Genomic DNA, 17230 nt, shown 5'->3' on the forward strand with positions numbered 1-17230 from the left:
GCAAGACCACGCGGCTACATAACTATACCCATGGCGGCCAGACTGGGATACAAACAGGTAAAAACATGACCTGGAACTGCTTACCTATCCACATTGGCAATATCATATCATAACAAATGACTGTTTAATGGGGGCTAACACTGTCAATATACATTAGTACAAATAAGAAACAAGAAGATAGCTCAGCTGCAGCACACACCTCACAAATACGTTGCACTTCCCCCTTATATGACCACCTAGCTCCAATACTGGACACTCTGTTCTGGCCAAAGTCATTGGCCTCACCGTCCCCCATAATATTAGCACATGGCAACAAGGAGATCTACTAGACCACATAAAGCACCGCACAAGGTAACACTACCTAAAAAATCACCATCAGTCTGCACCTATTTCAAATCTACGCAGAAAAATTCACCTCACCAGCTGGAAAATCCTGACAACCCTAACACAATGGAATCACAACCTACTACAAGCCTTGCTCCTCTCCCGCAAGACCAACTCTCACAGATACAACAAAATATAGCCTCCTTACCCTCCAAGAGCGACATAGCTGATTTGAAAACATTTATCAAGCATGAGATTTCATCTTTACGAAAAGATATGTCTGACATGAACTCTAAACTTGAATACCTGGAGGAAGGACAAGAATACCTAGAGTCACAAGTTAGTGATAACATCCAATGCCTAAGCTGTCAAGACTCCATTATCCAGTCACTACAACTAAAGGTCGAAGACCTTGATAACCGCAGTCGTCGCAGCAATCTGCGCATCCGAGGTATACCTGAGGATGTTACCCAGGAATCCTTAGTCGAATACCTATTACAATTTTTCAAACAATTAGAGCCCACACTGGAGACCTGTGAAACAACCCTTGAGAGGGCCCATCGCGCCCTAAGACCGAAACCTACTCCGCCGAGTCCACCTAGGGATGTGATCCTGAAATTCACTCACTTTCACCAAAAAACATAATTTATGTAAGAACTTACCTGATAAATTCATTTCTTTCATATTAACAAGAGTCCATGAGCTAGTGACGTATGGGATATACATTCCTACCAGGAGGGGCAAAGTTTCCCAAACCTCAAAATGCCTATAAATACACCCCTCACCACACCCACAAATCAGTTTAACGAATAGCCAAGAAGTGGGGTGATAAGAAAAAAAGTGCGAAGCATATAAAATAAGGAATTGGAATAATTGTGCTTTATACAAAAAAATCATAACCACCACAAAAAAGGGTGGGCCTCATGGACTCTTGTTAATATGAAAGAAATGAATTTATCAGGTAAGTTCTTACATAAATTATGTTTTCTTTCATGTAATTAACAAGAGTCCATGAGCTAGTGACGTATGGGATAATGACTACCCAAGATGTGGATCTTTCCACACAAGAGTCACTAGAGAGGGAGGGATAAAATAAAGACAGCCAATTCCTGCTGAAAATAATCCACACCCAAAATAAAGTTTAACAAAAAACATAAGCAGAAGATTCAAACTGAAATCGCTGCCTGAAGAACTTTTCTACCAAAAACTGCTTCAGAAGAAGAAAATACATCAAAATGGTAGAATTTAGTAAAAGTATGCAAAGAGGACCAAGTTGCTGCTTTGCAGATCTGGTCAACCGAAGCTTCATTCCTAAACGCCCAGGAAGTAGATACTGACCTAGTAGAATGAGCTGTAATTCTCTGAGGCGGAATTTTACCCGACTCAACATAGGCAAGATGAATTAAAGATTTCAACCAAGATGCCAAAGAAATGGCAGAAGCTTTCTGGCCTTTCCTAGAACCGGAAAAGATAACAAATAGACTAGAAGTCTTACGGAAAGATTTCGTAGCTTCAACATAATATTTCAAAGCTCTAACAACATCCAAAGAATGCAATGATTTCTCCTTAGAATTCTTAGGATTAGGACATAATGAAGGAACCACAATTTCTCTACTAATGTTGTTGGAATTCACAACTTTAGGTAAAAATTCAAAAGAAGTTCGCAACACCGCCTTATCCTGATGAAAAATCAGAAAAGGAGACTCACACGAAAGAGCAGAAAATTCAGAAACTCTTCTAGCAGAAGAGATGGCCAAAAGGAACAAAACTTTCCAAGAAAGTAATTTAATGTCCAATGAATGCATAGGTTCAAACGGAGGAGCTTGAAGAGCTCCCAGAACCAAATTCAAACTCCAAGGAGGAGAAATTGACTTAATAACAGGTTTTATACGAACCAAAGCTTGTACAAAACAATGAATATCAGGAAGAATAGCAATCTTTCTGTGAAAAAGAACAGAAAGAGCGGAGATTTGTCCTTTCAAAGAACTCGCGGACAAACCCTTATCTAAACCATCCTGAAGAAACTGTAAAATCCTCGGTATTCTAAAAGAATGCCAAGAAAAATGATGAGAAAGACACCAAGAAATATAAGTCTTCCAGACTCTATAATATATCTCTCGAGATACAGATTTACGAGCCTGTAACATAGTATTAATCACGGAGTCAGAGAAACCTCTATGACCAAGAATCAAGCGTTCAATCTCCATACCTTTAAATTTAAGGATTTCAGATCCGGATGGAAAAAAGGACCTTGAGACAGAAGGTCTGGTCTTAACGGAAGAGTCCATGGTTGGCAAGATGCCATCCGGACAAGATCCGCATACCAAAACCTGTGAGGCCATGCCGGAGCTATTAGCAGAACAAACGAGCATTCCCTCAGAATCTTGGAGATTACTCTTGGAAGAAGAACTAGAGGCGGAAAGATATAGGCAGGATGATACTTCCAAGGAAGTGATAATGCATCCACTGCCTCCGCCCGAGGATCCCGGGATCTGGACAGATACCTGGGAAGTTTCTTGTTTAGATGAGAGGCCATCAGATCTATCTCTGGGAACCCCCACATTTGAACAATCTGAAGAAATACCTCTGGGTGAAGAGACCATTCGCCCGGATGCAACGTTTGGCGACTGAGATAATCCGCTTCCCAATTGTCTACACCTGGGATATGAACCGCAGAGATTAGACAGGAGCTGGATTCCGCCCAAACCAAAATTCGAGATACTTCTTTCATAGCCAGAGGACTGTGAGTCCCTCCTTGATGATTGATGTATGCCACAGTTGTGACATTGTCTGTCTGAAAACAAATGAACGATTCTCTCTTCAGAAGAGGCCAAAACTGAAGAGCTCTGAAAACTGCACGGAGTTCCAAGATATTGATCGGTAATCTCACCTCCTGAGATTCCCAAACTCCTTGTGCCGTCAGAGATCCCCACACAGCTCCCCAACCTGTGAGACTTGCATCTGTTGAAATTACAGTCCAGGTCGGAAGAACAAAAGAAGCCCCCTGAATTAAACGATGGTGATCTGTCCACCACGTTAGAGAGTGCCGAACAATCGGTTTTAAAGATATTAATTGATATATCTTCGTGTAATCCCTGCACCATTGGTTCAGCATACAGAGCTGAAGAGGTCGCATGTGAAAACGAGCAAAGGGGATCGCGTCCGATGCAGCAGTCATAAGACCTAGAATTTCCATGCATAAGGCTACCGAAGGGAATGATTGAGACTGAAGGTTTCGACAGGCTGTAATCAATTTTAGACGTCTCTTGTCTGTTAAAGACAAAGTCATGGACACTGAATCTATCTGGAAACCCAGAAAGGTTACCCTTGTTTGAGGAATCAAAGAACTTTTTGGTAAATTGATCCTCCAACCATGATCTTGAAGAAACAACACAAGTCGATTCGTATGAGACTCTGCTAAATGTAAAGACGGAGCAAGTACCAAGATATCGTCCAAATAAGGAAATACCACAATACCCTGTTCTCTGATTACAGACAGAAGGGCACCGAGAATCTTTGTGAAAATTCTTGGAGCTGTAGCAAGGCCAAACGGTAGAGCCACAAATTGGTAATGCTTGTCTAGAAAAGAGAATCTCAGGAACTGATAATGATCTGGATGAATCGGAATATGCAGATATGCATCCTGTAAATCTATTGTGGACATATAATTCCCTTGCTGAACAAAAGGCAATATAGTCCTTACAGTTACCATCTTGAACGTTGGTATCCTTACATAACGATTCAATAATTTTAGATCCAGAACTGGTCTGAAGGAATTCTCCTTCTTTGGTACAATGAAGAGATTTGAATAAAACCCCATCCCCTGTTCCGGAATTGGAACTGGCATAATTACTCCAGCCAACTCTAAATCTGAAACACAATTCAGAAATGCTTGAGCTTTCACTGGATTTACTGGGACATGGGAAAAAAAAAAATCTCTTTGCAGGAGGTCTCATCTTGAAACCAATTCTGTACCCTTCTGAAACAATGTTCTGAATCCAAAGATTGTGAACAGAATTGATCCAAATTTCTTTGAAAAAACGTAACCTGCCCCCTACCAGCTGAACTGGAATGAGGGCCGTACCTTCATGTGAACTTAGAAGCAGGCTTTGCCTTTCTAGCAGGCTTGGATTTATTCCAGACTGGAGATGGTTTCCAAACTGAAACTGCTCCTGAGGACGAAGGATCAGGCTTTTGTTCTTTGTTGAAACGAAAGGAACGAAAACGATTGTTAGCCCTGTTTTTACCTTTAGACTTTTTATCCTGTGGTAAAAAAGTTCCTTTCCCACCAGTAACAGTTGAAATAATAGAATCCAACTGAGAACCAAATAATGTGTTTCCCTGGAAAGAAATGGAAAGTAGAGTTGATTTAGAAGCCATATCAGCATTCCAAGTCTTAAGCCATAAAGCTCTTCTGGCTAAGATAGCCAGAGACATAAATCTAACATCAACTCTAATAATATCAAAAATGGCATCACAGATGAAATTATTAGCATGCTGGAGAAGAATAATAATATCATGAGAATCACGATTTGTTACTTGTTGCGCTAGAGTTTCCAACCAAAAAAGTTGAAGCTGCAGCAACATCAGCCAATGATATAGCAGGTCTAAGAAGATTACCTGAACATAGATAAGCTTTTCTTAGAAAAGATTCAATTTTTCTATCTAAAGGATCCTTAAACGAGGTACCATCTGATGTAGGAATGGTAGTACGTTTAGCAAGGGTAGAAATAGCCCCATCAACTTTAGGGATTTTGTCCCAAAATTCTAACCTGTCAGGCGGAACAGGATATAATTGCTTAAAACGTTTAGAAGGAGTAAATGAATTACCCAATCTATCCCATTCCTTAGCAATTACTGCAGAAATAGCATTAGGAACAGGAAAGACTTCTGGAATAACCGCAGGAGCTTTAAAAACCTTATCCAAACGTATAGAATTAGTATCAAGAGGACTAGAATCCTCTATTTCTAAAGCAATTAGTACTTCTTTAAGTAAAGAGCGAATAAATTCCATCTTAAATAAATATGAAGATTTATCAGCATCAATCTCTGAGACAGAATCCTCTGAACCAGAAGAGTCCAAAGAATCAGAATGATGGTGTTCATTTAAAAATTCATCTGTAGAGAGAGAAGATTTAAAAGACTTTTTACGTTTACTAGAAGGAGAAATAACAGACAAAGCCTTCTTTATAGATTCAGAAACAAAATCTCTTATGTTATCAGGAACATTCTGCACCTTAGATGTTGAGGGAACTGCAACAGGCAATGGTACATCACTAAAGGAAATATTATCTGCATTAACAAGTTTGTCATGACATTTAATACAAACAACAGCTGGAGGAATAGCTACCAAAAGTTTACAGCAGATACACTTAGCTTTGGTAGATCCAGCAGGCAGAGGTTTTCCTGTAGTATCTTCTGGCTCAGATGCAACGTGAGACATCTTGCAATATGTAAGAGAAAAAACAACATATAAAGCAAAATAGATCAAATTCCTTATAAGACAGTTTCAGGAATGGGAAAAAAATGCCAAACATCAAGCTTCTAGCAACCAGAAGCAAATGAAAAATGAGACTGAAATAATGTGGAGACAAAGGCGACGCCCATATTTTTTGGCGCCAAATAAAACGCCCACATTATTTGGCGCCTAAATGCTTTTGGCGCCAAAAAATGACGCCACATCCGGAACGCCGACATTTTTGGCGCAAAATAACGTCAAAAATGACGCAACTTCCGGCGACACGTATGACGCCGGAAACGGAAATGAATTTTTGCGCCAAAAAAGTCCGCGCCAAGAATGACGCAATAAAATGAAGCATTTTCAGCCCCCGCGAGCCTAACAGCCCACAGGGAAAAAAGTCAAATTTTTGAGGTAAGAAAATATATGATAATTAAAGCATAATCCCAAATATGAAACTGACTGTCTGGAAATAAGGAAAGTTGAACATTCTGAGTCAAGGCAAATAAATGTTTGAATACATATATTTAGAACTTTATAAATAAAGTGCCCAACCATAGCTTAGAGTGTCACAGAAAATAAGACTTACTTACCCCAGGACACTCATCTACATGTTTGTAGAAAGCCAAACCAGTACTGAAACGAGAATCAGTAGAGGAAATGGTAAATATAAGAGTATATCGTCGATCTGAAAAGGGAGGTAAGAGATGAATCTCTACGACCGATAACAGAGAACCTTATGAAATAGACCCCGTAGAAGGAGATCACTGCATTCAATAGGCAATACTCTCCTCACATCCCTCTGACATTCACTGCACGCTGAGAGGAAAACCGGGCTCCAACTTGCTGCGGAGCGCATATCAACGTAGAATCTAGCACAAACTTACTTCACCACCTCCATCGGAGGCAAAGTTTGTAAAACTGATTTGTGGGTGTGGTGAGGGGTGTATTTATAGGCATTTTGAGGTTTGGGAAACTTTGCCCCTCCTGGTAGGAATGTATATCCCATACGTCACTAGCTCATGGACTCTTGTTAATTACATGAAAGAAAGAAGCAGTGTGGAAACAAGCCCGTAGCCAACGATCAATATCCTTCCAAGGCCATTCCATCCAGGTCTACCAGGACCTTAGCCCGGCTACTATTGAAAGGAGAAGAAACCTACGCTTTATCACAACCCTCCTGCAAGAACATAAAATAAAATATCGATGGGGATTCCCCTTTAGCCTTTTGGTGCATAAAGATGGCAAAACCATCGCTTACAAGGGTCCAGAAGACTTGGAAGCACTATCTAAAAATCTCAATATTAACTTTCCGGACCCCCCTTCTCCAGCAGCGTCGACCAGAGACACCGCACAAGATGATCCTCCAAAGGCCCAAAGGTCGACATGGACCAAAGTACCCAGGAAAAATGTGAAAGACCCCAATCCTAAATGAGGCACATATTTCTTACCCACAGGAGCCCTCACGATGCGAGACCAGTAATATGTGACAGTAAGGTCATATACCTCAATTGTATGACAGACACTGTGAACTCACTAATGCAAACTAACATTTGCTCTTTGCCTAATGCTTGAGAAGATACCAGAGTTTACCTGACTTTATCCTTAGGCAGAGAAGGATTACCCACAGGGAATTGTTTCTACCACTTCTCTTATCATATCAATCCACCAAAGTTATATTGTTATGTTATGCCTACTTACCCCCTTATTTTTCTTACTAACAAATGTTTACATTTTAATGCATAGAACATCTACCTCTGCTGACTAACCATCATAGCCAAGATGTTCGAATACAGGTAGATATATATTAAGAGGATTCTTAATGTCGTATGTTTATTGTTTAATGCCTATATGATGTACTATATACCAATGTTAATGTACCGAGCTGCCTTGTTTGCCTGTTATAGGTTGTTATGTTTTAACATGCTAGGCCAGTATGTCTTATTTACAAGCAAAGTTAGTTAAGTTACCATAACTAGTATAAACTGTTGATTGCTGTGAAAAGTTAACTTAAGCCAATGTAGGGGAAACGCTTCCTCTACATCTTATTTCTCTCACCAATGTTTTTTTCCACTCTTTCCTCCTTACCTAACCCCCTTACCCTTTGCTGTGTTAAATTACCACTAATACTATCACTTGACAAACTACCTAATCATATTGACTCCCACACAAACATTGCATTAACATACTCTATAGACAACTACTATAATCTCACTTTGCACTACTCTAATGGCTGAACACTCACACAGAAAACCACCCACCAACTTAATAAGGATCCAATCTATAAATGCAAAGGGACTCAATATCCCCTCAAAAAGAACTCAGGCCTTGAGAGATGTTAATAGATACAAGTCAGACCTACTGTTTCTTCAGGAAACACACTTTCGCAAAGGAAGGGAACCCCTCACATTTACCCTCAAATTTGGAACCTGCTTTTATGCCTCCCATCCCAAATCTAAAAAACATGGAGTGGGAATACTGATAAAGAAAAATATCCCTTTTAAAGAAATTAAAATCATTAGAGACAAAGCTGGAAGATATATTATTCTAATAGGCTTACTATATGGCCGCCCAGTCACGTTAGTATCTATATACACCCCTAATACAAAACAAGCCACATTTATCAGCAATATAACTAATCTTATTCTAGAACACCAAAAAGGAGTCTTAATAATCTGCGGAGACCTTAACATGCCGCTTAACCCAACTTTGGATTGCTCCTCCTCTAATTCCTCAGTCCCTACTTCACAGATAACTCGTACACTCACCTCATTGAAGAAACTAACAGCACAAGACTTATGGAGAACCCACCACCCTAACAAGGAAGACTATACCTTCTACTCACACCCTTACAAACAATACTCTAGAATTGACTATATTTTCACTGACGTCACAGGCCTGTCACTATTTACATCTACCCAAATTACCCCTATAACATGGTCGGACCATGCATCAGTACTAGGTACATTAACATGGCCGTCTAAACCTATACACGACTATATATGGAGATTGGATGAACAGCTCCTCTCCGACCCTATAATATCCCAACAAATATCCAAATCCATATCGGAATACTTCACCCATAACTCCACAGAAGACACGTCCCAATTAAATATATGGGAAGCCCACAAATGCGTAATTAGGGGCGAACTTATGGCCATTAAGGCCTCCATTAACAAACAAAAGCAAGCATTTCTATCAACACTTCTCTCAGCAATTGACAAATTAGAAACCCAACATAAACGCTGCCCGACTGACCACGACCTCCTACTCTCTATCCAAGCTGAAAAAGATAAACTAGCACTCTACCTAAATAAGGAACACAAACGTCAAGCACTCCGCTTACAACAAGCGAACTATGAAGGCCGCAACAAATCAGGCAGATCCCTTGCTCGTTACCTCAGAGTAAAACAAAAAAAAAACTACATCCTACACATCAAGGACGATAACAATACATCACACTTTTCAACCCAGGCTATTACGAACACCTTTAGGACATACTTTCAAAAACTATATAACTTGCGCTCCAACCCTGGCAATTCAGCGACCCCACAAACAGCCCTATGTGACGACATAAATACATACCTATCATCCCTTCATCTACCCCATCTTACCACTAACCAACAAAACCAACTAGAGGACCCCATAACAGCAGAAGAAATCAAACTAGCCATTAAAGATCTCCCATCTGGGAAATCACCAGGACCAGACCGTTTTAGCAATCGATATTATAAGACATTCCAGGAAGAATTACTCCCTCACATTACCTCATTTTTCCAATACATAGATGAATCTAAACAATTCTCCCCTACATTGTTAGAAGCCCACATCATTCTCCTTCCCAAGCCTAATAAATCATTAGAACACCCCTCTCATTTTCGTCCTATCTCACTAATTAACTCAGACGTTAAAATATTCGCAAAGATATTAGCTAAGAGAATGAATCTGATTTTACCAGACCTGATCCACCAGGATCAGGTGGGGTTCGTCCCTAGGCGCGAGGCGAAAGACAACACGGTCAGGGCCCTCAATCTAATTCAATACATGCAAGATAAGGAGGTCCCAGGGATCCTTCTGTCAATAGACGCCGAAAAGGCCTTTGACCGTGTTGGCTGGGATTTCCTTAAAGCTACCTTAACTAAATTGGGTCTCGGACCTAAGATCATTACCAGAATTTTTGCCTTATACTCACACCCCAACGCAAAATTACTTATCAATGGCACACTATCCAATTCCTTCAACATAACCAACGGCACAAGGCAAGGCTGCCCCCTATCTCCCTTATTGTTCGCCTGCTTCATAGAAACCTTAGCTACAAAGATCAGACAAAACCCCTCAATTAGCGGAATACAAGTAGGAACACAAACATACGTAATGTCTTTATTTGTCGACGACATCTTATTTACGTTAACAAACCCCGAATACTCAATAACCCCTCTCTTACAGGAATTCCAAATCTTCCAGTCACTATCCAACTTCTCTATAAATGTTTCCAAATCCGAAGCTTTAAATATTAACTTAACTGACACAGCTCTAGCACATATTAAAACCCTAATGCCATTTACATGGCGAACCCACTCCCTACACTACCTAGGAATACAACTAACCACTTCTATCGAACAAACCTACACACAAAACTATATACCAATACAAAAAACAATTATTAGGGACTTATCATCCTGGCTGGGCAAAATAAATGTTCTCAAAATGAATATATTCCCACGACTATTATATATAATGCAGGCCCTACCAATCCCGATCCCTAAAAACTACATTCCCACCCTACAGAAAGCATTTAGTGACTTTGTCTGGCGCCGCCGCCCCCCCAGGATAAATAAAAACATCATGCAAACCCCAAAACTCCAAGGAGGACTAGGCATACCCAACATATCAAAGTACCGACAAGCCATATTCTTGCAAAGGATAGTTGACTGGTGTATACATTATGAACATAAAAGATGGGTTCAACTAGAACATTCAATATCAAACAACCCGCACCTAGGAAAACAATGCTGGAATCTTGACAAACCAACTACAAAGCTTAATTATAACTCTTATCTGACCACAGAAACGTATAAAATATGGGAATTCACAATAGCTACCCACGCCTACATATCATCTAAACCTTCTCCACTAACCTCAATTATAGATAATGGCCAATTCACATTAGGAACACCCATAACAACAGACACCCCGGGTTCATACTATAGGGATATCCCTATTCACTATATTATATCAAATGAAAAACTATTACCACAAGCGGAACTGATTGACAAGGGTTACACTCTTTTCCAAAACTGGTTCCAATATGCCCGCGTCCATCACTTTATAACAACACATGAACACTCTAGAAACATGGTTCGACCACTAACCAACTTTGAGAAACTATGTATAAGAACTCCTCCAATATCACACACTCTCGCACTAATTTATAGAATATTAACACAAAACTACCCTGGCCAAACCCCTCCATTCCTAGAAAAATGGGAAGACGAACTAGGTATAACAATCTTACCCCACACCAGCACTCTAATCTTCCAAAATATCACGAAAACATCAATTTCACTCTCCATACAGGAAATCAATTTAAAAATCTTACACAGATGGTACCTTTCCCCGACTAAACTACACCGTCTATACCGCGACACATCCAAGCAATGCTGGAGATGTGGACATAGCTGTGGCAATCTGGCTCACATGTGGTGGTGGTGTAATGTGGTCCAAAACTACTGGAGAGATATAATCAGAGAAATAGAAAAAGTCCTTGATACCCAATTCCCCCTAGACCCCTCAATCTGGCTACTAAGTAGACCTCCCCATATTAAACAGAAACATTGCCTCAAACTTTTTTACATCATGACTAATAGTGCTAGATACTTACTGGCTAGAAACTGGAGAAGCAAGGAGGTCCCCTCCACATTGCTTTGGATTAAGAGAGTATCAGAATTTCTGGACCTAGAGGAGTATTATTTCGTTAAATACGCCAAAATGGAAACATATGCTGAGATGACAGCACTATGGGAACACTACCTTAAACTATAACACTCTATACTAACCACGCGCAAACAAAACGAATTACAATAAAGCGGCCTAGTCACACCCCCCAAAAAAAAAAAAAAAAAAAAAAAAACACAGATAAGGTGGGAAACACACACACATCGCCAGCCCCATGAAACCCTAACTGTCTAAACAGAATCCTAAACGAGTCAATTTGTTTTAACCAAAAGAAAAAAATTGTTGATAACTATCTCAATAAGCACAGCAACACTAACCCCCTACCCTTCCCCTTGTTCATCCTCCCCTATTTTCTTCTTTAACCCCTTTTCTATAGTTTAACTAAATTGTTTACAATACTTTTTGAAAAATGAGGTTTCATGTACGGGATCCATAAGTGGTCTCTTATTCTCTGTGAGAGCCTTTTTTACTGTTTTATGTAGACAAAGGGACCCAAAAGAGGCCCCCTCCGAACCCTAAAAGGCTCGAAGACTGTAAGGCATGTTAAACTCTGTTAAGATTGTATTCCGATATTGTTTTGTTTAAATGTTATCCTGACTTCAAGAATTTTTGTAAGCCTTTATCAAACCTCAATAAAAAAAAAAAAAAAAAAAAAAAAAAAAGGTTCCTTGTTGAGACTAATCCTTAGTTCCCAGTTTCTGTAGTGGAACACATGTAGCTGCCTTCTCTTGCCTTGCGCTACGTACGTTTAACCCCTTATGTCTTTTGGAGCATTTGTGGAAGGGAATTTTGAGTACCTTGCACTTCTGCCCCATGATTTTCTCTTGTTGTTACAATATATATATATATATATATATATATATATATATATATATATATATATATATATATATATATATATATATATATATATATATATATATATATATATTGTTATAAGTTGTAGAAAAAGACGCCGCAATTGAACAAACAGAGACCTGGGGACTACACAGACCTACGGTTGCTATCCAGACGCTGGAGACACATGAAGAGCGGTGAGTGGGCACAGCAAATTACTGTATTTGGGCACGGGCTGCTCTAGGAGGTCCCACCTCATACCGCTAGTGTCAGCAACACTGGGGATCGATTTCCGCCTCAGTTTGTTTGCAGGTGTCTAATCTTGCATTGCTAAGTGTGCATCACAGAGTGAACTTTCACGTTTATAACAGAAGGAGATACACTATATGCTGAGTCTTGCTAAAGAGTATATATTACATTGTGCAGTTTATTGAACACTTCTTTTCTGGGAGATATATATATATATATATACACACACATGCATATATACATATACTGTATATATAAAATTTCATTTTGGTAAATAACCGAACCTCTACATTTGTAATATTAGTTTAATTTGCATACTGAGTTTATGTTATTGATGTTTTTTTTTGGGGGGGGGGGTTATGTCCCTTTAAGGGCTCTGGGACAGCCTCCCACCACAAGGTGCGCGTTCTACTTCCAATGAGTGGCCGGATGTTGATGAAGCAAAACACAATTTCTGTTATATGTAAAAAAAAAAAAAAAATCAGTCTATATAAATAAATCAATATATATATATATATATATATATATATATATATATATATATATATATATATATATATACACATACACACACATACATATATACATATACTGTATATATAAAATTTCATTTTGGTAAATAACCGAACCTCTACATTTGTAATATTAGTTTAATTTGCATACTGAGTTTATGTTAGCGATTTACAGTATAGATTACAAATATTTGTTTTACTATTTAGTATACATTATTCATTATGACTTACTTAACACTTTTTTGGAATGAAATATAGTTATACGGGGAAAAATCACATGGTTTATAGAAACAAATGCTGTTTAGGTAAAAGGAAATTATATGAAGAGAAGATGCAAAATTTTAAATTAATTTTAAAATATACTTGTACATAAAATTGCTACTCCTCATCCCACTATTTTGGCGTTTTGCTAATTTTGGAGTTATTTTTAGGCTTAAAGGGACATTAAACATTATGAGATGGCAATATAAAATGATAAACCCTATATATAAAAATACTATATAAATTTTCATTATTTATTTTTCCCCTTTTCCTGTAATTCCATTATGAAATTGTGAGCTTTTCAGTTGCTGTTAGAAATGGAAGTGCAGAAAACTGTTATATTCCACACAGCCATTGGTTGCAGACTCTAGTGACCTATTTATAACTGTCTCTAATTGGCCGCAGCAAAAAAAGGTAACCTAAGTTACAACATGGCAGCTCCCACTGTTTTATAGACACTAAAACTTTACAGTTGTTTTGTTAATATTTAAACAGCTAATCAAACTTTAAAAAATACACCAAAAATCTGCTGCTCCCTCCCCTTTCCACTCATCTCCAACCCTCTTGTGCCCAGTTTTGTGTTAAAATTAGATCAGCCATTCTTCACTTACCACTTTTTTGAAGTCATCCTCTGCTTCATCCAGCCTTCCTTGTTTCAGCAATAGCTGCCCTCTTTGTAATCTTGCCTGATAAAATACAAGTTGATCAGTTGGTGCATTTAAAGAACTAGAGGCCTTTATACACAGACACACAAGAAAATGAAAATGTCATCATAAAACAAAGGACCAGTTATGTGAATGGGCAACTTAGATTAGTACCTTAAGCAGTTATCATTCACTTTGCTGCCAGCCTGGCTAGTCATAGATCAATAAGAAAATAATGACATTTTTATATATAGAGATTTCCAGTTGTCCTGGATGACTTTAAATTTCCTCCGGACGACTTAGGAAAACGATCCACCATTTTCTATATATGTATTTTATAAAGCCTTACTTCTGTTTCTGAAGATATTCCTGTGCACATGCTGTAACGGTGTACTGTGCACAGGCTTCTGTAGAGAAAGGAGGTGCAGGAAGTAGGGTGGCTATGCAGCATTCAGTAGCCCTGTAGCTACCACTGCTGCCCTGGATGGACAGAAGTAGCATGACATTACTTAGGAGGGCTTTCCCTCTGAAATGCAGCCCTGATGCCAGCAGCCTCAGTGCCCAGGGAAGTGCTCTGCCGCTCATATGTGCTACCAAAGGCACTTTCTGCTGGTATTGGACTCACTGCTGACTCTGTGTAGGTGCCTAGCTCTCAATAAAATTACATTCTGTTTAGAAATACATTTCTGATTGATGAAAATGTACTCTGTAGACTGTTTTGGTATTGTAGATGTTTGGATTTTATGCTCCTCTCTTTAATATTGTATATAGGTTTTTATGTTTTATGTTTTAATGATATACAGACACTGTTCACCTATTCTATTGAAAACCAAAAAGACATCATAATAAAGAATTGATGTACTATATGTTACAACCACAAGATGTCACTGTTGCAATTGCAACAGTTGTGTTTTTCATAGAAAGGGCTAATGAACAGCAGATTAACAGGTGAGGGTATAAAAAGCAGGAACCTGTATAATTAAGATGTACATGATTAAGAGCCTAATGTTGGCTTGAAACGTTGTATATTTGGACCCAGAATAAGATAATAAAGGTATTTTAATGAAGTTGGAGGCTGGAGTTTTTTAAATTTGTAGGTGCCTAGCTAGCCATGCTGTGTATTGGCTCCTGGTCCTAGCTAGTTAATAATTTTACTGCTTCATTCTGAATTATTGGCTGTGGTTCTCTGTACTTATGATCATGTGCTATCTGCTAATGTTCTTGTAGGTCATTCTAGATTGGTGATACTAGTTTTGTTTAGTTAATGTCAGAAAATCCAGAAAAAGTGGGAGCACCGTATGGAAATCAATATTTATTAGCACACAAACACAGCAACGTTTTGGGAACCACTTCCCTGTGTCATGACTAAGGGAAGTGGTTCCCGAAATGTCGCTGTGTTTGTGTGCTAATAAATATTGATTTCCATACGGTGCTGCCACTCTTTCTGGATTTTCTGGATTTTTCTGGATTTTCTGATATTGTGACTGAGGGTACAAGTAGTGACCCTTGAGTGGCGTGCAGTGGCCTAAGGTGCTGGACTGGACTCTCTGTCTTACTGGATTTGTTTAGTTAATGTTCTGTACTCTTTACCCTGTGCATGGCAAGTCCCCTGTGGAGCAAGTTGGTGCATTCTCCCCTCAACCTGGCTAGTTATATTTGTGTCATTTGCCCAGTGCTCTGACTATTTACCCACTGGTTCTTTCATTCTGGTAACTTTAACTACTAGTGACCAATTATTTTCTGGAGCTTTTCTCACTTTCAGAGGTCAGATAAGAGTTAATTTGACATTATTTTATCTGGAGGATAATATACCCAAATATGGTGTATATACATGATAACCCATATAGGTTGTATATACACGATGCTGTGAATGTATTTTAGTATGAAATGGACTGGAAATGTCCACTAAACCTAGTAACTAACTGAATCAAACAAGAGATATGGCTTTTTCAAAAGTGAAATGAACTAGTAACATTGTGCCTTGATTAGTATAATGATATGTATATACAGTGCCAGTGAAACCAGATAATGTTTGTGCAGTGACCTTGTGCCCAGGTATAAAGTAATATTATTGAGGGTGCTTAGTGTACAAGCCTTGTATTTTAAGCAATAACCATCAGTTGGCGTTGCCAGGATCTAAGCCAGCAAACCATTGCCTTATTATGTGTATGTGTGTCTGACTTTCCCTGTATGTTTGTTTGTGTGTGTGTGTGTGTGTGTGTGTGTGTGTGTGTGTGTGTGTGTGTGTGTGTGTGTCTTGGCCCTGACCTTTGTGAGTATGAGATTGTATATATGCATTTTGCGTGTTTGTGTGTGGCCCTGTCTTTGTGTGTATCTGTCTATCCTTTCATGAGTGTGTGTCTTTTTGCATGTGCTTTTATGTGTTTAGCCTTGCCTTCCTGTATGTGTCTATCACTTTCTGTGTGAAGGCACATGTATGTAGGCCTGTGTAAGAATGTATATGTGTTTTTATGTGTGTGTGCGCGCATTGCTACCTTTGTGTACCTGCTTGTATATGCGTTTCCTTCATGTGTGCCTCTGCCTGCTGTCATATTAATAGTGCAAAAGCTAGTGAAGATAGTTAAGCGCTAAAAGCACGGGTTAAATATTTTACAAATAAGTGTAAAGATTATTTAAAAATGAAGGGCAGATTTTAGCTAAACATCAGAAAAATAGTAAATGTTATGTTACCAGTGTAAAGAGGTAAAAGATGTGTCAAAGTGAAACAACTCTAATGTAGTCAGAATAACAATTTAATAAAATACAAATGTATCCTGTAAAACATATAAAACATGATAGAAGGGATGTCTCCCTTATAACAATTAATGACTACTAATTAGCTTAGTGGTGATTAAAAGCGCAAGTACTTTATTTTAAGCAAAGTTTTTTTTATCGCCACTAAGCTAATTAGTAGTTATTAATTGTTATATGGGAGACGTCCCTTCTATCATGTTTTATATGTTTTAGAAGATACATTTGTATTTTATTAA

General features: G+C 38.6%; 1 protein-coding gene across 1 annotated transcript in view; it reads right to left on the reverse strand.

Moving 5' to 3' along the window:
• The window catches only part of DNAJC3 (DnaJ heat shock protein family (Hsp40) member C3), a 116055-nt gene that overhangs the window by 72897 nt on the left and 25928 nt on the right, over window positions 1–17230 (reverse strand). The window contains exon 4 of the mRNA XM_053707837.1: window positions 14208–14282. Within this exon, the coding sequence (XP_053563812.1) occupies window positions 14208–14282 (75 nt within the window). The remainder of the gene's footprint in view (window positions 1–14207; window positions 14283–17230) is intronic.

Source organism: Bombina bombina, chromosome 3, assembly GCF_027579735.1.
Source record: "Bombina bombina isolate aBomBom1 chromosome 3, aBomBom1.pri, whole genome shotgun sequence".
NCBI lineage: Eukaryota > Metazoa > Chordata > Amphibia > Anura > Bombinatoridae > Bombina > Bombina bombina.